A 19947-nucleotide genomic window follows, 5' to 3' on the forward strand; every position below is an offset into this window, starting at 1 on the left:
CAATTAAATAACAATTACGTTTACAACCAACTCTCTTCCCCCCCCCCCCCCCGCCATGTCATCGCCATCGCCGTCTCAGTCTTCATCACCACTGTACTTATCATTGCCTCTGCCGCTGCATTTTTATGGGGCAGCGAGATGCGCATGGATTTGCAGGTGTGGCGGAGGATGGTGTTGATGAACCTAGAGACTGTGTGGCAATGGCGATACTGGTGGAAGTGGTGGCGTCAGACGACCATTCTAATCATCGGGACCAAGACTTGGGTGTCCCGAGCCTGGGTGTCCACTGAAAATGGGGGGCCTAGCTATTTTGGGCTATCGAAGAACAATGATGTTTATAGTTTTGGATTTGATCTGTTTCAAGGAAGAGGATGATGAATAAGAGAGAATTTAATGAATTGAGGGCAAATCAGTCTTTTCGGCATCATTTAACGAGTCACATGCGTTGTACGTGATCAAATTGATGGAGACGTGACGGAGAATGATCGTAGGTACCACGTTGATACCAAAAATTGAGTCTGAAAATTACTTGGGAAAAAATTACAAACAGGACCCAACTTATGGGCCACTCCGAATTTCTATACCCAAGCTTCCAAAACTATCACAATGGTACCCCAAATATCCCACCCGATCCAACATTCGTACCTGTCGTCATGGACGGCGTTAACTATCATGCCACGTGGCATTTTCTTAGGGGTAAAACCGATCCTCTGTCTTTACCTCCAGGGAAAAAAATACAAATAATACCCAACCTATGACTGACTCTGAATTTCTGTACCCAAATTTTCAAAAACTATCACAATGGTACCCAGGTTATCTAGCCCGACCCAACATATGTACCCGCGTCCCACGCTTGTGCAGCCCACCCAGCTCCCCGCGCCTGCGCAGCCCACCCAGCTCCCCGCGCCTGCGCAGCCCACCCAGCGCCCCGTGCCTGCGCAGCCCACCCGTGCCCAAGATGATGGGAGAGTTGGGAGGAAGAAGAAAATGAAGAGAGTTTGAGGAAGAAGAAGAAATCTGGTGAAAGGACGAGAATACCCCTCAAAATTTGACAGTTGACTAACTCCGTAACGGCCAACAGTGTTCTAGGTACTAAAGTTGGGTCGGGGTCCGAACTTCAGGTACCAAAGTGATAGTTTTGGAAACTTGGGTACAGAAATTCGGAGTCGACCATAGTTTGGGTACTGTTTGTATTTTTTACCCAAATTACTTTGATAACTTTGTAAGTTCGGGTATCATATTGTCAGTTATCCAAGTCTCCAGACACTATTGATGCAAAAAATCTTTTATTATTTCTCGGTTACACAAGTTTTCTAGCAAAACATGCAGCATTTTTTCTTTTGAGAAGAAAAAACATGCAGCATTATGACTATGGAACAGATCAAATTAGAGCGGTGGAGACCAATATGCAGGTTTCATATCAAAGAGACAGGAAGGAGTTCGGAGAGTAAGATACAAAAGTTGGTTTCAACAAATGATTTAATTGCAGAGCTAAAGGTAAATTGAACATGGTAACAGATCTGAACTATTTCCTCTTCTTATTGAAAAGTGAAAACCAGACACTCGGAATTATCGACTATATTGGGACAGCCACAACTATCCACTTATTGTGAAAGATAATTTATTTTCATTAGTTCATTATTTCACCAAGTTCTTTAGTTCAAACTCCTTTGACATGCTTGTTTCAAGGGAAGAGGTGGATCTGAATATGCTCCAGTTGAAATTTTATCAAAAATAAATTTTGCAGCTGCCTCGGTGTAATGAATACCATCCCAGACAACTCTAGTTGAGGGGTTTTTGCATGAACCAACAAAGATTTGGCTTCCATTGACTGTAATTATTGCTCCACATTCAGCAGTGCCGTTATAGTTGTACTTACCACCGTAGCCACAACAAGCAACAAGTGGGAGCTCAAATCCTGCAAAATTGCCAGCGATTGATTATTACAAGTGAAAAACTAAACGACTTTGGATTTCTTTATGTTTTAGCAAATATTATGATTTATTAACAACGGGTTTCAAAAGTAGACTATTCAAACTCTGATAATATATGATCACTCAAAAGCGAGGTTAGTCTGCATTTCGTACTCATGATAAGCTAACTATCAACTTACTCTGTAGCGCTACAGCCACTACTAGTAGTTGTAGACGATAAACACAATAACAAGACGTAAAGAATTGATCAGGGAACTTGAATCCGTGAAGTTTAAAATGTTATTACGAGCATTTATAATGCTTAGATATCGACTCACCATATTTCTCGGGTTCCTTGAAAAGAGAGTATTTGACAGAATACACATCTACATAAGTAAATGCAGCCTTAGGAAGATCCTTCCTGAGTTGAACTATGGCCTGCTTCAGCTCATGGTTAAAATGCTCAGCTACTTCATTGTAAGCCTTTGCACAGCCAATCTCATCTTTCTGAGCTGATGGGAAGTTTGCCTGAATGTAAGGGAGACAGCCAATCGGCCCGGTATTGTGGATCCATAATGATCTTGCTCCCAAATCATATATTTTCTACATCCTCACAAATTCACAACCAGCAACAATCATTAGTCCATGACAACAGAAGAATCAAATCAACTTCAATCCCACACGTGATTATATTGTTCCTTGTCCTTTAAGAAACTAAAAATCAAACACATGGCCTTCATGTGGGTAGATTGACAAGCTTTGGTAAATGCTAATGATTACCTTGATATTCGTTGAGAAACCAGTGATTATATCAGGAACAGATGCATTTACTTCCTGTATAGTCAGGTTACCGGAAAATCCCTCGCCAAGATCATTCTGGCCAGTGTCGAATGTGTATAAAGCTTTGGAAAAGTACTCCTCCTTGGGCATTAAACTTGCAAATATTCCCCCTACAAAAATAAAAAGGGGTCACCTTCCTAGTAAAAGTGGGATTTATCTTAATGAAGTGACGAGTAATGTGATTCCTAGATATTGACATTCTTCAGTACTTTACCTCGACGCCTTATGAGTTGTGATCTGGATTTTAGTTGCAGGAACTGCAGATATTGAATATCAAGGTAGAAGGGACTAAATCCACCGGCTGGTAAAATGAAATCTGGGAGTCTGATAGTGGAAGCTGCAGTTGCAAAATTTGCACCATACGAGAAATTTGTCCCGAGAGAATCCAGATATGCGCTTAGATAAGGGTGACCAAGACTCTTTGCTGAACCACAAGATAGTGTCATCAATACAGTACAAAATACATCTGGTATCTAAACAATGCATTATACAATGTCTTTGATAAAACTGAAATGATGAAAGACAAAGTCTAATCAATAATTGAGTCAAAGGAGGCAAAGTAAACGTCTGCGAAGTCCACCGTTAATAGCTATTGTATAATAAACAATTTATTCTAATGCAAGCAATAATTATTTCAACATGCCTACATCATGGGAATAGCCTTTCATCCAAGGAGCTGTGGATATTCTCTTCAACCATATCCAGTGATACATATCCCAACTAGACTTTCTCTCCTCATGGCTCATTATGTTTACACATAAAAAGTGCAGTGCAAAATCATCAAGAAATGAGTGTCTACAAACCATCTCGGGCCTACCACTTTGTCTACGAAGTTTGCTTATTCAACCTCGAGAAAAAGCAGTATTTCCTTGAACAATCATATATGTTTGAATTGTCAACCAGGAAGAACTCTCTCTGAACCTTTGCATATGACATAAACTATGCATGTTAATTTACAATGAAGGTAAGAAAAACATACATACCAAGGAAATCGATGATGAGTCTTCCATCAGAGAATCTTCCGGCCGGCATATGGAAATAGGTCTCTCCATAAGGTGGGGTTGGTGTTGATGGAAGGGATGATGCGGCAAATCCACCAGTATCTGAATTTGAGTCTCCGAAGTTGAAGATGGCAGGAAACTCACAGTCTTTCAAAGCCAAGGCAGGGATCACAGCACTACATGTAATATGCAATATAAGCATATAGGAGCAGAACAGAGAAATGATAACTTTAGGAGAGTACCCCATGGTGGAGAAATACCAAAAGATGGAGATGAGAAACTAAAGTATGTTTGCTTATATAGTGTAATGAATCGTGCAATTTACTTCATTTGTATTTCTAGGCGGCATTTATTTATTTTTGTCACAGTCTGTTTTTGTTTAGGCGTTAGTCGAAGTACATATTCAAACAAGTTGAAAACATGGCAACAAGATCACCAAGAACGTGTGAACATCTTATGGGTCACTTGAACTTGCAGGGTAGGATGTCGTGATCCAGTTGGATTTGAACATACATATTTCCAAATATACGAAAGACAAACTAACTGTTCACACCTGTTCATTGAGGCCAGAAAAGAAGGTGCTGTCCTCATTTTATCTTTTTTTGCGGCTCTGCCATTTGCTTTTCACCCACAATCTCAGGCTGCCATTGCTTTGTACACGTATTGATCAGTTTGTCCAAGCTTCCACGTGCAGTGATCAATTACCATACACCTATAGAGCTTGATGTCTTTCTAAGGTCTTTCACGTTCTTTTCACCAACAAAGGTACTGCTATTTTCTTCTTGGGTTTTTTTGGTTGTGGTTGGTTTTGAATGGATATGGGTTTTGATGTTTTAGGGGATTTCTTTGCTGTGCAGAAACAGGTGGATCTGGAACTGCTCTACAGTGTTAGAGTAATAGCCTTCTGTTTGAAATTGAATTCTCTCTACTGATTTTACTGGTTTTCTGTTAAGCGAAAGAGACACGTTGAGTCTGCAACTCTGATCGTGACTCTTTGACAGCCCGGCAGCTTTGTCTTCGTCGATACCGCGAAGGTGAAATTTCAATTTTGGTATCATATCAATCTAGCATCTTCGACTTTCAGTGTATGTTTGGAATTGAAATCTAGCATTTTCTGTGGAGATTCAAATTAAAATTTGTGTCGAATTGAAATCGGAGTATACGTTTGATGTGTTATATATTTTGGATTTTGTTGAGTTTGGTCAGTTTAAAATAAGTCCAATTTAATTCCCTTTTTGTGACTTCATCAGGAACATGATTCATAGACAGATAATTATCGTTAAGAGTTTTGTGTAGGTTTGAGGTTTCTCTTATATTGTTCAGCTTTGGATAAATTAAGTGCATTTGAAATTTATTGCATATTTTTATTGTTAGATTTAAGTTATGGTTTCTATTGTTTATTACTTGCATTTATGTTTTTTATTTTCTTATTTTTTATTTAATTTTGATTCATTAATAAACACGTCTTCTTTTTGTGATTGTGATTGTGGATGTTGGCCCGACTCTTATCATCATTTCTATTTGTTTTGTTGTAGTTTTCAGAACTGGAAGGGCTACTTTATCTGCTTTCAACGTGCTAGCAACAGTGGCTCGGTTTTACTGGTAGTTGATCGTTTGGCGGTAAACAGGTCTTTTCAGCTTTCTCTCATCTGTGTTTGGCTTCTTATTTTCTGAGAAACCTTCACAAGTACAGACTTCCTTCTGCTTATATTATTATGCAAATGGAAGCTTAATGTTGAAAGCACCTTAACTGCTTGAGTTCTGATATTTGGATTGTTGCCTTTTGCTTTCTTTGTGAGTATTCTACATTTAGGCTTGAAAACAAAACAATGAAACTGAAATGTGTTATTGGTTTAATTGTATGTGTGATTATGATCTGTTTCCCTAATGCATTAATTAATTTGTTGTCTTCATTTTAGTGATTACTTCTGTACCTGCCTGGGATTTAAGTGGAGAAACAGAGGAGGGACTGTGTTATAGTCACTGAGCTCGCGAAGCCCCTGATTGCCTACTGCATGTAAGATTAGCCCAATTTAATTATTTTAGTTCAATTTTGTGATTGTTTACTTCTGCACAGATCAAACTTTTGGAGAAAAGATAATCTGTGTGATTGAATTGTGATGCTAACAATGAAAACTGATTAGACATGACTAAAAATGGGTGAATGTCATATTTTCAAGCTTTCCTTGGCTTTTCAGTTCAGATATTATTGGAGTGGTATTCTTCTGTTTTGACTGTGATCAGACATTACTATTTTTTTTTTTTTTTTTCAAAACTTCATTTGCTTTTGTGTTGTGCTTAGTTACTTTGAAGCAGATGTGTTTCTACAGATTTATAATTAATGTAATATCTGACTTAACAAATTAGATAATGGCGATTAATGAAAAGAAGTCTGTTTCTACTGTTAATGTTATTAAGGGTTTCTCGCATAATGCTGACTGATGACAAAAATTGAATTCGTTCTTACCCTCTGATTTCTTCATGCATTTGGTAGTTTAAACAATGCATTTGGTATGTCAAGTGGAGCTAATTTTTTAGGACACATCGCTAATTTTTTGTGGTTAAGTAAGAGTAATTTTAACAATGCATTTGGTATGTCAAGTGGAGCTAATTTTTTAGGACACATCACTAATTTTTTATGGTTAAGTAAGAGTAAACATTTTTTGTGAGGTATGAGTTTTTTTTTTTTTTTTTTAGGTTTTTCAAGGTTAGAATTAAATTGTGCAGTCAAATTTTAAGTAAAGCTATTCAATAAGGATTGCAGTAAACATTGCAAGGGAAGGTATAAACATTGCACAAAGTAAAACCTTATTTTTTCTCAAATCTAAGATTATGAACTAAAGCTATTCAAACACAGAATATACACACACAGTAAAGCTATTCAGAAAAAAAAAAAAAAAAAAAAAGGGGGAAGGTAATCATACGCAGAAAATAGTGGTGCCTTTTGTATATACTAATTCATAAGCTGCAATAATACTAATGCATTAGTGGGATGAGTATGCTTTAAAAATATAATTAAGAGGCATTGTATTTAAGAACTGATGCATATACGTCTCTTTTTTTTTTTTTTTCAAAGTTAGGACTAAATTGTGCAGTTTTCAAGGTTAGAACTAAATTGTGTGTGTGTGTGTGTGTGTGTGTATTTTTTTGGAGGTTAGAACTAAAGTGTGAGAGACTTTTATTTTATCGATGTTTGTTTCTAGATCAGTGACGCAGGGCTATCAGTGTTTCTATAATTTGACTTTGTATGTTGTTTTAAGTTTGCACAGTTTATTTTAAAACTACAGTGTTATAAGAGAAGATCTCTTGGTAGTTTTGTGATTAATTTCAAGATTTATTTGTTATTTTCTATCACTTTTACAGATTATATGCAAAAGCGTTTAAAAGCGTTTACACATCGTTCTGCTGCCACTGTTCCGTTGTGTATTGGTTAACACTATCTTGATCTCTTAATTCTTATTCAGGTAATAAATGCTACAGTTATTTGCAGCCAACAACAAAAAAGAAACGAATGGTGAAGAACCAGAAGATTTGTACAGTTTTGAATATGAAAATGTAGACGGATTGGCAGTGCTTTGTAAACTCAAAAAACAATTTTATAGGCAGTAGTAATCAACAAAATGCCAATATCACAGCATTATATATGACTGATCTTCATTGCTTTGTAAATTCAAAACAATTTTATAGGCAGGAAACTCTCTCTCATTAATGTTATCTCAATCAAGTCCTGTTAATTCATATCAGTCATTATTGTAAACTGTCCTGCGGTGAAGCGGGAGTGCCATTGCTATTCAGTTTTGTGCTGCTTGGTTTACACAAACTTTCTGCTATGTAATATTATAAAATCAGCAATAATATTGTCTACACAAGCAAGTACTTTCTTCAACAATCTGCTAAATCCCGCAGCAAAGCGCGGGCATACTCTCTCGTTATACAAACTATTTACAAAGTTACAGAAGCCGCTAGCCTGTGCAAGAAAATACGGTTTTGCCCTTTGGTTGACGGCTTGCCATCTACAATGGCGAAAAGGGTCGGTGTTGTTTTGTTCGGGAGACTTCCACCTTGAAATGGTATAATAATAAAAAATAAAAAAATAAAAGGCCCCATCTACAATGTTCGGGAAGCCTCCATGAGCGTCAACATTCACTGTTACCCATTCTCAAAATCAACTACAGTGAACGGCAGGGGCTGAAGGATGTAGAAGGCTATATGGGCTCAAGTCTAGACAATATTTTAGGCTAAAAACCCTTAAGTATATACATCTAGCTTTAGCCCATACCAGCCCAAAGAAGAAAAAAATTATCTATAAAAGTTGCGTGTATTCCCAGTCTCCCACAGCAGCTCATAGCCGCACACTACTCAGTAAGTCAGATTTGTGAGTTTCAATGGAGCCTCACACTACTTATCTTCGAAAGCGAAATGCCTAAAGCAGTCCACACCCAAATTCCCTTCTTATGGAAAATCTCACCCCTTGTTGTCCAGCAGCCTCAGTCTGCGACGCAGACCAAGAAATCTCCTAAGCAACAAAGAGCCTCACACTACTTATCTTCGAAAGCGAAATGCCTCAAGCAATCCACACCCAAATTCCCTTCTTGTGGAAAATCTCACCCTTGTTGTCCAGTAGCCTCAGTCTGTGACGCAGACCAAGGAATCTCCAAAGCAACAAGAGCCTCACACTACTTATCCTCGAAAGCGAAATGCCTCAAGCAATCCACACCCAAATTCCCTTCTTGTGGAAAATCTCACCCCTTATTGTCTAGTAGCCTCTCGTCTGCGACGCAGACCAAGGAATCTCCAAAGCAACAATCTTTCTTTCGATGGAGCCTCACACTACTTATCCTCGAAAGCGAAATGCCTCAAGCAATCCACACCCAAATTCCCTTCTTGTGGAAAATCTCACCCCTTGTTGTCCAGTAGCCTCAGTCTGCGACACAGACCAAGGAATCTCCAAAGCAACAATGTTTCTTTCGCTTTCTCGTAAACAAGGTATGAAACTCTATCGATCTCTCCTGTTTTGAATTTTTGATACATCTCTGTTCTTCTTCCTGCTATGTTTTTTCCCAATGGGGTTTTCTTAAAGAAATTGCAGAAGGAGAAGCTTGCCGAATCTGTTATTGCTACCAGTGGCGGATGTAATTGTGAGTTGGGCTTTTGTGTATAACTTGAGGATTGAGATTGTTGGGACTGCTCTTACTATTGGTTTTGCTTGGTGAGTTGGGGGCTATCGGTTTTGGGTTTGTTTGTGTACACTATTTCTAGTGGGTGTTCGGAAACATCAAACAGGGACTGGTTTTTCAGCTCAAGCAGTCAAGCTTTTGTTGGGCTTTGGAATTTCTTGATGCTTTATTTGGCTTCTGCTTATGTTGTGATTATTTTTTATTTAAAGATGTGCATTATGTGATGCAGATTAAAGAATTTTTTTAGAGTTTTGGTGATAGTGTCTGGGTTTATGCAAAAAAAATAATAAAAAAATATGGGTTGTTCTAATTAGCCTAGACAAGGCTCAGATCTTGGATCCGCCACTGGTGAACAGGGGGTAAGAGTTTAGCTTTCTACAATCAAGATCAACATCATATGTGAACAAAGTTTTGCGTTTTGATTTTGACCATATTGTTATCTTTCTGAAAAGGGATATTTTCACAAACCGTGTATGAAGTATGGATGATTCTACACTTTGGTGTATGAACTTTGAAAACTATCAGATTGGTGTATGAACTTTGCATTTCAACATCATTTTGACATATCAGGTTAACACCGTTAAGTTTTTGCATGCAAAGCTTAGCGGAATTTTTTTTTTTTTTTAAACTTTTCTAGGAGATATTTAACGAAAAAGTCAACGGTGTACACTAGAATGAATATTTGAGCAAACTTAGTATACCATTATGATATATATGAAAGTTGGTATACCAAGGTGTAGAAATGTCAATTGTTGGTGCATGGTTTGTGATGTTTTCCCTTCTGAAAAGGGGGGTGAAATTTGCACACCCCTATTTGCAAACTACACACCCCTTCACTTTTTTAATAATATTTCAACACAACATTTTTTGCACTTCCTCAAATACCCTCAATGTCAGATTTTTCTTTTTAGATCCTGTCTCTGTCTCTCTCTCTCTGACCCTTCTTTCTTAGTTAGGTCGTGCTTCCATTATCATCAATCTCAATCTCTTTATTCATTTCTGAAGCTTTCGTCTTCTTCTTTTTGAAATGGGTTCGAGCACTAGTCGACTGGGTTCGCGCCCATCTCAGCCCGAACCAACCTCACCGCCAATCGATCCCTACTCTCCTCTCTCGTCTGCGGAGGCTCTTCCTCACCCCTTTCCTGATCAACACCAAGTGAAACAGTAACTATATGATCATTCTGCCATAGGCCACCAACAAGCATGTCATCCACTCCACCTGATCCAGGACATGTCAATGTTTAATTCACCTTCCCATTACCATCCTCACATATATCCCATACTTTCGCCGACTTGTCAGCGGACACAGTCAAAATCTATCATTCAAATAAGAACTAATCAGCATAATTCAACACGAAGCAAGCGTGAACACATTTCGTAACACAACCAGTAATGCAAAAGAACAAAATCTACTGCCAGAAGAAACCAATCCAATGTTACCTGTTTGCCATCAGGACTCCAGCTAAGAGCATAAATGCTGCCTTTGTGGCTATCTTTCGATGAAAGCTCTCCAATCTTCTCCGCAGTCTTCCCATCAAAAATAAGACCCTTCTTATCTGAGCTTACAGTGATAAACTTACTCCCATCTGGAGATTACACAATTCACAAAATTCGAGTGATCCCCGACATCCAAAAACCACAAACAAAAATATAACACTTCCGAATGAGCTCAGTAACACATACATACATATAATGTGATCAATTAAGGGCTCAAAATCATCACAATGATCAAAGAACAAAACCTGTGAGACTGCTTGAATTTGAAAGGAGGCCCTTCATAGAAATTTACCAGGAAATCCTCAGCGCATGTGACAATGCGAAAGGGTCTTGTTGGCTTAAAACAACAGCTCAAAACCCGTTTCGAATGCCCATCAAAGTCCCCGACAGTCGACCCAGAATCCCACCTATTCAAAAGTCCACACCAAATTATTAACAACCCACCCAAATCAAAATCAACCTATATTACCAAGATCGCAAAGCGACGTCCCTCAGAAATGGAGTTGTAGATGCTTCGTCGGATTCCGGTGAGTATGCTTCCAAGTCCGACACCCAATAGACGGTCCTGCATCATCAAATTTATTTAATAGCATTTGGTATTTGGGATTTTGAATTGAGTTGATGAGAGAGAGAGAGAGAGAGAGAGAGAGAGAGAGGAATAAGGGTTTGATCGAACAGATGGTTCATTAGCCCAAAAAAAACTGGTAAGAGTTTTGTCGTGGTTTTGGAGGGGAGAGAGAGAGAGAGAGGACCAAAAAGAAAAAAAAACTGAAAATCTGATTTTGAGGGTATTTGAGGAAGTGCAAAAAATGTTGAGTTGAAATATTATTTAAAAAGTGAAGGGGTGTGTAGTTTGCAAATAGGGGTGTGCAAATTTCACCCCCCTCTGAAAATGATTGATGTTCGTTTTTTGTTGTTCGCAGTCTCTATCAAAGTTCAAACACTGAGGGGCCGACGAATCAATTTGTCTTCATTTTGGAAAAGGTATATCGCATATTCTTGAGTTATAACATCGAATTGAGTTCAATATTTTTCCCTTGATAACGATTCGTTTCTGAAATTTGCAATATGTCAAAAACCAAAACCTCTGTTGTTTCCCTCTTTCGTTGATTAAACATGAATTGATTTAATTATTCATATCTGATATCTGATTCCATGTTGACTTTGAATAGATATCATCTATTTCTGATATTTAATCTTTAGATTAAATGTCTGCACACTCTTTGATTTGATTCTAAACTTTAAATTTTCATCATAACTTTTAAATGTTACTTCAAAACATCCCTTCCTCAAGATGGCCTCATAGAATTTTGCAGGATATTCAACACAAGTTTAGCTGGGTCTGGTACCGACCAAAGATTAGCAGCCAAGTCATTCTGTACAGAATGATTACCACTATAAAGTCTCATCTAGCAACCCTGGCACATTCCTTTCATCCCTGGTGCCATTTAGTTGAATATTTGCTGCATTCCTGGTGAATGAAGGTAGTTTGGGTTTAAGTTTCGATTTGAATAGAAATGAGAGTGATGATGGTTTTGCTATCAAAATTGATTAAATCAGAAAAGGGTAGTTCCCAGTAGTAGAGGTTGTTGAACTCTTTTTCTCAATGAGTGATCTGATTTTGTCTATATCTGCTTTCTGGAATTGTTATTACTGTGGTACAGCACAAAAGAAATTCAAATTTAAGCTTAATCAGATGTTGTATTGATATGACAGGTTGTCGAGGTGATGAAGATGATAGAGATTGAACTTGAAAATACATAAATTTTGCCCTAGTTATTTCAGGTTATTGACAATAAGTTTTGCATCGTCAAATTACAGGTATACCACCAAAGTTTTTGTTGTATCATTAAAATTATTTCTGACAAATCAAAACAGCAACATGTGAACTGCACAAAGCTGTTGAACATGAATATGCATATAAACTTCGATGATTTCCGTAAACCCTATTTACCAATTTTTCTCTCTCTCTCTCTCTCAATCTGTTGGTATCATATGCCAAAGCCATTCATATGTAATTTAAATGTTTACTTTTTTCTTTTTTGTCTAGAGTATAAAAGAAATAAATCTAAGAGCTGCAGAAATTGAAGAAAACAATGTTTTACCACTTTTGCTATAATTTTACATCGTAGGCTTAATTGTTTCCTTTTTGATTCAGGATAATTTGTGCATTGTGAAATTCAATGATCAAGTATTTTCCACTACAGTTCAGATTCACAATGATGGACATGCACAACCTTAGAAACAGAATAAAATCTGGTTTAGAATTTAGGATCTAGCATATAAAGCTGCAGGTACTCTATATTTAGAATGGTCTCTATTACTAGGAGAACATTTGGGGCATATTATTTTTCTGAAAAAGATTTCATACATGAGTGATTGCATCATTTGAAAAGTAATAGTCATGCTTTTATAATTTCAGGAGAGGTTAAACCAAGTGATGGAGAAAAAGAAACGATCTAGATCACGCATGGAGATAATGAACTCGCTTAGGTATTAATTAGCTGAATTTCATAGTGGCTTATACAATTTCATATTCATCCACCAAATTTTCCCTAAATTTACATGAAAACAGAAAGAAGGGAAGGAGCAGCGTAGAACATACAACAGAAAGAACACTGATAATAATTTTTATAAAAAGAACGTACGCATCTTGATCGATTTATTTATCATTTTATAACCACTTCCTATCCTATATGTGGCTATTTTATTTTTGGCAGGTGAATGCTCATGATGCCAAATCAAAACTGGATGACAGAAAATCCTGATCTCATAAATCTTTTATGCTAAAATTCTTTCCCATGTAAGGTACAAGTTCTTACTCTTAAAAATCAATTTCAATGAAAACTTTTCTAATTACATAAAATTTATGAAGACCAATATTGATGCACCTCAATTTTGCTAAGAGACATTGTAGTCATTGAAATGATGAAATTGATGTGCAGACAGAACATATTAACTATAACAACCCACAGAATAGTAAAGAGGAAGCAGCATAAGCACATCATGTGGTGCCCCTTTTACTGTCACCAAAGGTTTCAACCTTCACCATGTCGCTGATGCTCTCTATCGGCGGCATCTTCATCTCTACAGTTGGTCTAAAGGTATAAACATCAAGATCCAGAAAACAATAGCTATATAAAAGATGAATGCATGCAACGTATTATCTGTAAAGATATGCATGGTAATAATGGACACCGAAATCAAAAACAAGAACTTTTCTGTGTACTAATCAGTAGATGATCAGAATTAGGATTTTCTAAATTAAATAATTGATTTCACTTTGTGCTAATGTTTGCTTGATGCTTAACTAATTTGCAGAGAACATTTGTGGGGGTGAGCTTCTTTGGTTTATCTTCAGACAAATCTGATGCAGAAGGTAAACTGAGAGTGAAGCTATGACTTAGCTCTTCCCAACTGCTTAATACTTTTCATCTCAGTTTTTATAAAAAAATTCATAGGTTTTTCTTCTCCTTTATATTCGAATCTTTTCTTTTTGCTTCTTTCCTTAACTTCCTGCACTCTGTGTTTTGTGATGATAGTTACCATTTGTTGGACAAAAAAAGAGGATTCTCTACTATTGGCAGCTGCAACGTTTCAAGTGGCTACAGTTGATTATCTATTGATCTAGCCATTACCCAAGGTATCTGCCTGTTACTAGGTTTTTTTCTATGCATTCCTCTGTTTCACACTAATCGCAAATCACTCTAGTTACCTGGCATATCAATGAAATTACCTGGCATTTATCTGAGGTACTCATGTTATTCGTCAACAATTTTGTTACTAAATAAAATTTATATATTGTACTTTGGACTATACTGCTGTAAAGTAGTCTAACTATAAAGGTCAAATATTGGCATCTAATAAAATGCTTAGTTGCTGGCAAAATAGAGTTAAAGCATTTTTCAGCTTGGAATGCTCATTCATAATTTTTTATTTGACAGAAACATTGCTATGGATGTCAAACCTTCTGCATGCTATGATCTGAATAAAGACATCGAAGGACAGTCTGTCAGACCTTCTGCACGCTATGATCTCAGTAAAGGCATTGAAGGACACTTGGGGAAAGACTTTATCAAGAGAATGAGAATAAAAATAAAAATAAGGAGCTGGAAAATCTCATTAGCCACCAGAAGGTTGTATCTTTCTGGTAAAGCCCTCTTATCTTTCATATATATATATATATATATATATATATATATATATTTGTATCAATGCTCATGACTAGGGAATAAATTAAATAACTGTTCTCTTTTTTATATATTGATTATATCAAATTACGAGTCAGTAAACATGAAGGAGTTTGAAATTACAAATCAGTATTCTGGACATGTGTCAATAACAATATTGAAATTGTTTTAATTGACTATAATGTTGCAAGTATTGTTTCACATGGCACACAAGCATTAATGTAATACTTAAATTTGGTAGAAGTTTTGCCTATTTTGTTGACCATTCTTTGCTATTTCTGCATCAGAATTTTCAAAGCTAAAATGTGGCTCAACTTCAACCATGTTATGAAAAAGCTAACAGATTATGAAAAATTAAAACCAAAGTTGTTGGAAAAAATCACAAAACATGCAAGGTCATCATATCTAATCAGGTAGAAAAAATATATCCAACACTTTAATTAATTGTCAACTGCTTTAGTTTCCCGGCCATGCCCCTCATTATAAGCTTAAGCTTAAATTAAATTCTTTTGTACTCGAATTATATTGCCTGAAACCTTAAACATGTTACTAAACATCATCAATGTCTCTCTTTATTATGTGGATGCATCTTTTGATTTCTGCCCAAATGCACTGAACTGTGTTTAACTGTCTCTCAGTTATTATTTTGCCTGGCCACATATGTAGGCTGTTGAGGATGTCAAATCCCACAGGGAAGGAACTCGATCTGATGAGGTATTTCAAGAAGTTGCAGGAAGACCCTGCTGTTAGTGTAAGCGGTATTCCTCAAACCAATAATTTTTTATACTTTTGAATGCTATTATATTCTTTTTAATGATATTGCTTCAAATTCAATACAGCTTTATTACGTATTTACTTATGCAATTAATCGGTTGAATTGCAGGCCCAATGACACACTGTGGGATGAAGGTGAATATCTCTTCTCCCTCTCTTACAATCTGAAAACAAATTGATATCGAATTGTGCATAGATTGTTCTTTTTTTTTCAAACAAGCTTAGTCTCTCTAAGATATCATTGTGTCTCAGGTACATCAAGTTTACACTAAACTTTTAGATGCTGAATCATGTACCAGCCTACCCAAATTCCAACTGAAACTCCTTCAATCTCTTGCTGTACTACCTGACAATCTTGGCGCTTCAGGTAAAAATCAAGCATGAACTATTTATGACATTTATGTTTGATAATACCTCTGTATCATCACAGCCAAAACAACTACGTACTATGGAGAAACTGGAAGTTAATATGAAAACCAGAAACGAATTTACATCTAGCAACCAAGATGTGCAACATGAAGCCACTAAGATCTTACAAAAAGTAAGTATCAATGTGCTTTTTCATCAGCTCAATGCTCTGGTGTAGCTGTCTGTACGTACACTACTTTTTGAGCTCAAGCACACCAATTACCAACTACCCTTTGATGAGATCAAGTACAGCTTATCCAATTTCTCCACCACAATCAGCAAGTTCAAATCAAATATATCTAAAAATTTCAACGAAGACAATTGATGTTATGTTCCATGGGTATGGAATCGGCCGGAGTAGAGAGAGCCCAGGTCTCATGGTGTTGGAGTTCAGTTGCATCAGCTGATGAGAAATGAGTTGCGCACGTGTGCAAAGTCATATTAACTAATCTTCCTAGATTTAGACAAATAAAATTTTGATTAAAGAAAAAAAATGAGAATATTACATCAATTCAAAACGTCTATTGCCCTCCAATAGACGTCTATTGCCCCTCAATACACCTTCAACACACTTCTTTTGGCCCAATAAAACTTTTTTTTTTCCTTCCCCAATGCTTTTTTCATTTTCTTTCAAACTCCTTGAATTTCTCATAAATTTCAACCCCTCCCAGCTCTGAAAATTTGGTTCGTTACCATTTCTCGTTGTTTCCTCCAATAGAAGGGTGCAATCTGGTGCCTCTTCGCTGCTCCGAAGCTCGTGTTGTTTGGGCCCAGACACGTGATTTGCATGTGTAAATTGAGTTTTATCCAAAAACCCAGAGTAAATTCATTTATTTGGATCTCGTCACCATCACAACTAAATTGATTCTTTTCTATTCGACTGAAATCTTGAATTTCCACACCAAGTGAATTCCAATTTGCAGGGAATCTGGAACAAGCAGAATTGGAAAACTGGAGAAGAAATTGGCTACACTTTGTATCCTAATACTATGAATTTCAGTAAAAAGATTTTGGATGGAGACAAAATTCCCGAAGAGAACCGAACGTGTTGGATTCTTCATCAACTGCATGCAATACCGAAATTCAGCTAAATCATATGAATCCTATTCAAATTCTGCAACACCCAAATTCATATTATTTACCTTCCACCCAAAATTGAAGGAAAAATTGGAGTAGAGAGTATTTCTGTTCTTTTCCCTATTCAGGACGGAGAAAATATCGGGCTCTTTTATATTTGCAGCAAGAAGAGCCACTTGCAGAGGACGAGCAACTTTCGGAGTTTCGGTCGGTTCCTGAGTGTAACAGATAAACAAGAGAAAAATGAACTGCCCTTGTGGCTGACATAGCGGTGAAGCCACAGTCACATACAAATAAACTATTAATGGTGGACATTGGGCTCCAGGTTCGAGCCCAAAACAATTTTTGTTTTTTGTTGCCTAAAACTGTTTCTCCTTTTTTGTTGTTGGACTTTGAGATTTATGTTGAGGTTTGTGTTTAAATTTCTTTTTAATAAACATTACAACGTCTTATTCCAAAAAAAAAAAAATATATATATATATATATATATTAAGAAAATCATAATAAGAAAAAATATATTTAATTTCACTAATGAAAGATGAATTTTTTAGATGAAAGAAATATACATATGAAGACTGAAATGTTAATTTAGAATTTCGTAAGAATAACAAAATTTGACGAATTATTATACATGAGTAAATAGAGATTGTACAGACAAGTGTGTGTCAGTGAACCATTCTCCCACAATGTTTGTGAGTAAACAATTTAGTCTTGTTCGTCGCCATTTCGATATAAAGGGTTAGTTTTTATTTAATGTCGAAATGTCGGCGGATCGGGTTAATTTTTTTACATAGTACCTATTAATACATTAGAAAGATGGGTAATGTCAAATTCATCAATTTCCTCAGTTGTTTGGATCGTACAAAATTTTTATATGTCTATTACTGTAGTCTAACTTGTTTATTAGTTGTATAAAAAAGTATACATTCCATGAGCAACAATGTGGAGGAAAAAGACTTTATCAAAATCGATCGTTGGATGTTATCATGATAAGAAGAAATGATCATGGACAAAATTTCAGCTATTTTCGTCGTTATTTGGATCTCGATCTACTAAGTCAACCCTAAATACTACATAAAACTAAAATGCTCACAACCGCTCACTCACTCGCAACTTATTTTTTCAATCTGTCAGCTCTTACTTTATCGTGGGTGTGGGCTATATAACCTAATATAAAAATTTTAGAAAATTTATCTCTTCATGATTCAGCTCCCCTTAGGAAAGAAGAATCGTATAAATGGTTGACCACTTTATTTAATGTCGAAATAACGGCGAATCGAGTTAATTTTTTTTACACAATACCTATTAATATACTATAAATAGATAGGTAATGTCAAATTGATTGATTTCCAATTTTGATTATTTAGATTCCACAAAATACTTACATGCCTACTAATGTAGTTTAACTTATTTAAATTAGTTACGTGTAAAAGTATACCTTCTATGACAAACAAAGTGGAGGACCATTAGATATTATCATGACATATAGAAATGGTTATTGTCAAAATAAAGGTTTCAAATTTCGGTTTCAGTTTCGATTTCGGTACTTCAAATTTAAGGAAATTTAGGAGAAAGTTTCGATTTCGGTGGAAATTTCGGTTAAAAATAACGAAATCAAATTAATTGCATTTATAAAATGATAGTTTTGAATGACACTTTTACATGGACTAAACTAACCTATAATAAACCTATTTACAATGTAACCTCTCTAAAATTATACATTTATAATAGAATTATGATCTTTTTTATGAACGAGTAATTAATTAGTACTGTAGTAGATTGCTAAACTAGTGTTTTTATCTATGTGTATTGATAATGTGTTGTATATTGATAATGTTTGGCTCCAGTTTTGTTGCAGCTGGTCAACAGTCTCTTTTCTGCATGGGCGTGCCAGCGCCGTTTGGGTGCAGTCGTCGGGGGTGTCCCTTGACCTGACGTCTTTTGAGCGATTGTGGACGAGGAGCGCACCAATCTCGTCGCGGGATTCTTTGTGCCTCGTGGTGAGGACTTCTGCTAAGCTTCTTCAAATCACACAATCGATACTCGACATCGTAGATCGAGTAGAGTGAAAATCACTAGGAAGTGGGGAAAACTTGCTAAAGCGTGACTTTAGCTTGGCTGGTTTGCGAGGGCGTTACCCTTGCTTGGCTGCTTCCGTAACCGTTGTGGTCGTGGTACTACAGTCGGCTCCCGAGGATACTAGGACCGAAGCACGTTGACAGAGGGTTTGGTGGCACTGACAGTCGACTCCTGAGGATTCTGGGACTAGAGTGTGGTCACCGATAACAGAAGGAGAGGGGCTGCTCTGGAGAGGCTTGGATAATCGTAGAAATTAATTGATGAATTGTGTGTGTGCTGTTTCTTCGTCGTAACCTCTATATATAGGCTACCAAACCATAGTGGTTGGCCTTAAACAAATCATTATGGGTTAAGCACTTATGGAATCATGGTAGGTTTAATGGAATTATGGTAGGTTTTCCAATTAAGCACTAATGGAATCATGATAGGTTTTTCAATGTTGGCCACCATGAAATGTAGTTGAATGTTTCCCTAAGTGCATGCCATATTCCTTAATTGAATGGAGTATGAATATTCGCATGGGCGTGCCTTTTCTTGCAGCTTGCATAATCTTCCATAATTCTGCAGGTAGGCTTTATTTAGCCTCTAAATAATATATTTCTAACTTGTCGACAATATATAGCTTGAGCCACTGACATGGGCTCAATTTCTCCAAGACAGGCCTTGTCATGCCAAAATGCTTATTTTGGGTTCAAACATTGCCCCCCATACCTCGAAGTCAAGGATCTTCATCTTGACTGAAGAGGTCTTGAATCAGCACTGCTCTTATAATGTCGTTGCTCCAAAGCCACTTGTATTGGCTTGACTGAAATTACTTGACTGATTCCATATAGGCCTCTAAATAGCTCATAAAGCTTGAATGCCACAATCTGAATTGTCTTTGTCATGAATTGACGCTTTCTTTGCCAACTTTATTGCCCCCCATGTATCTGATGTCTGGTATGCAGTGAATTGGCGAAACTTGGGCAGGTTGTAGGAGATCAGAACTTTA

The 19947-nt window shown here is 36.7% G+C and overlaps 2 protein-coding genes and 2 long non-coding RNA genes across 14 annotated transcripts; 2 read left to right on the forward strand and 2 right to left on the reverse strand.

The window, feature by feature from the left end:
• Nucleotides 1-1397: 1397 nt before the first annotated feature.
• Nucleotides 1398-4046, reverse strand: LOC112170526 (esterase). Its single transcript, XM_024307852.2, has 5 exons — nucleotides 3737-4046; nucleotides 2968-3177; nucleotides 2694-2863; nucleotides 2252-2516; nucleotides 1398-1918 (listed from the first exon to the last, which is right to left on the reverse strand). Exons 1-5 carry the CDS (start codon nucleotides 3999-4001, stop codon nucleotides 1656-1658), a joined length of 1173 nt encoding a protein of 390 aa, XP_024163620.1. The 5' UTR covers nucleotides 4002-4046; the 3' UTR covers nucleotides 1398-1655.
• On the forward strand, nucleotides 3937-7303 carry LOC112170530. Its single transcript, XR_002925109.2, has 6 exons — nucleotides 3937-4039; nucleotides 4123-4519; nucleotides 4612-4788; nucleotides 5290-5382; nucleotides 5674-5771; nucleotides 7219-7303. It is a non-coding gene; the product is annotated as an uncharacterized LOC112170530 (long non-coding RNA).
• Nucleotides 7304-9744: 2441 nt separating this feature from the next.
• LOC121050158 (actin-interacting protein 1-2-like) lies at nucleotides 9745-10860 on the reverse strand. Of its 3 annotated transcripts, none has more exons than XR_005802165.1 (3): nucleotides 10721-10860; nucleotides 10372-10517; nucleotides 9745-10247 (listed from the first exon to the last, which is right to left on the reverse strand). XR_005802165.1 is itself a non-coding variant. In XM_040509387.1 (3 exons), the coding sequence occupies exons 1-3, from the start codon at nucleotides 10708-10710 to the stop codon at nucleotides 10100-10102; spliced, it is 234 nt and encodes a 77-aa protein (XP_040365321.1). In that variant the 5' UTR covers nucleotides 10711-10814; the 3' UTR covers nucleotides 9745-10099. The 3 variants fall into 3 exon arrangements, 2 of the variants coding, with proteins under 2 accessions (XP_040365321.1, XP_040365320.1); XM_040509387.1 differs by having other exon boundaries at nucleotides 9745-10150; nucleotides 10674-10814; XM_040509386.1 differs by having other exon boundaries at nucleotides 10674-10814.
• Nucleotides 10861-11220: 360 nt separating this feature from the next.
• On the forward strand, nucleotides 11221-18792 carry LOC112170532. Of its 9 annotated transcripts, XR_005802166.1 has the most exons (14): nucleotides 11221-11412; nucleotides 11735-11912; nucleotides 12145-12249; nucleotides 12851-12921; nucleotides 13149-13236; nucleotides 13374-13532; nucleotides 13750-13807; nucleotides 13971-14071; nucleotides 14373-14578; nucleotides 15285-15376; nucleotides 15502-15527; nucleotides 15645-15759; nucleotides 16724-17202; nucleotides 18725-18792. It is a non-coding gene; the product is annotated as an uncharacterized LOC112170532 (long non-coding RNA). The 9 variants fall into 9 exon arrangements; XR_002925111.2 differs by having other exon boundaries at nucleotides 11283-11412; nucleotides 11745-11912; nucleotides 15645-17202; XR_005802167.1 differs by having other exon boundaries at nucleotides 11298-11412; nucleotides 15257-15376; nucleotides 15645-17202.
• Nucleotides 18793-19947: the final 1155 nt, after the last annotated feature.

This window comes from Rosa chinensis, chromosome 6 (genome assembly GCF_002994745.2).
Source record: "Rosa chinensis cultivar Old Blush chromosome 6, RchiOBHm-V2, whole genome shotgun sequence".
NCBI classification, from domain to species: Eukaryota; Viridiplantae; Streptophyta; class Magnoliopsida; order Rosales; family Rosaceae; genus Rosa; species Rosa chinensis.

Coding starts and splice junctions, on each gene's coding strand:
- LOC112170526 (XM_024307852.2), bottom strand. CDS start 4,001: ATGGGGTACTCTCCTAAAGTTATCATTTCTCTGTTCTGCTCCTATATG. Junction 3,178..3,736: donor ACTCATCATCGATTTCCTTG/GTATGTATGTTT, acceptor CTTGTGGTTCAG/CAAAGAGTCTTGGTCACCCT. Junction 2,864..2,967: donor ACAACTCATAAGGCGTCGAG/GTAAAGTACTGA, acceptor TTATTTTTGTAG/GGGGAATATTTGCAAGTTTA.
- LOC121050158 (XM_040509386.1), bottom strand. CDS start 10,710: ATGAAGGGCCTCCTTTCAAATTCAAGCAGTCTCACAG. Junction 10,518..10,673: donor AAATTCAAGCAGTCTCACAG/GTTTTGTTCTTT, acceptor TGTAATCTCCAG/ATGGGAGTAAGTTTATCACT. Junction 10,248..10,371: donor GGAGTCCTGATGGCAAACAG/GTAACATTGGAT, acceptor TTTGAATGATAG/ATTTTGACTGTGTCCGCTGA.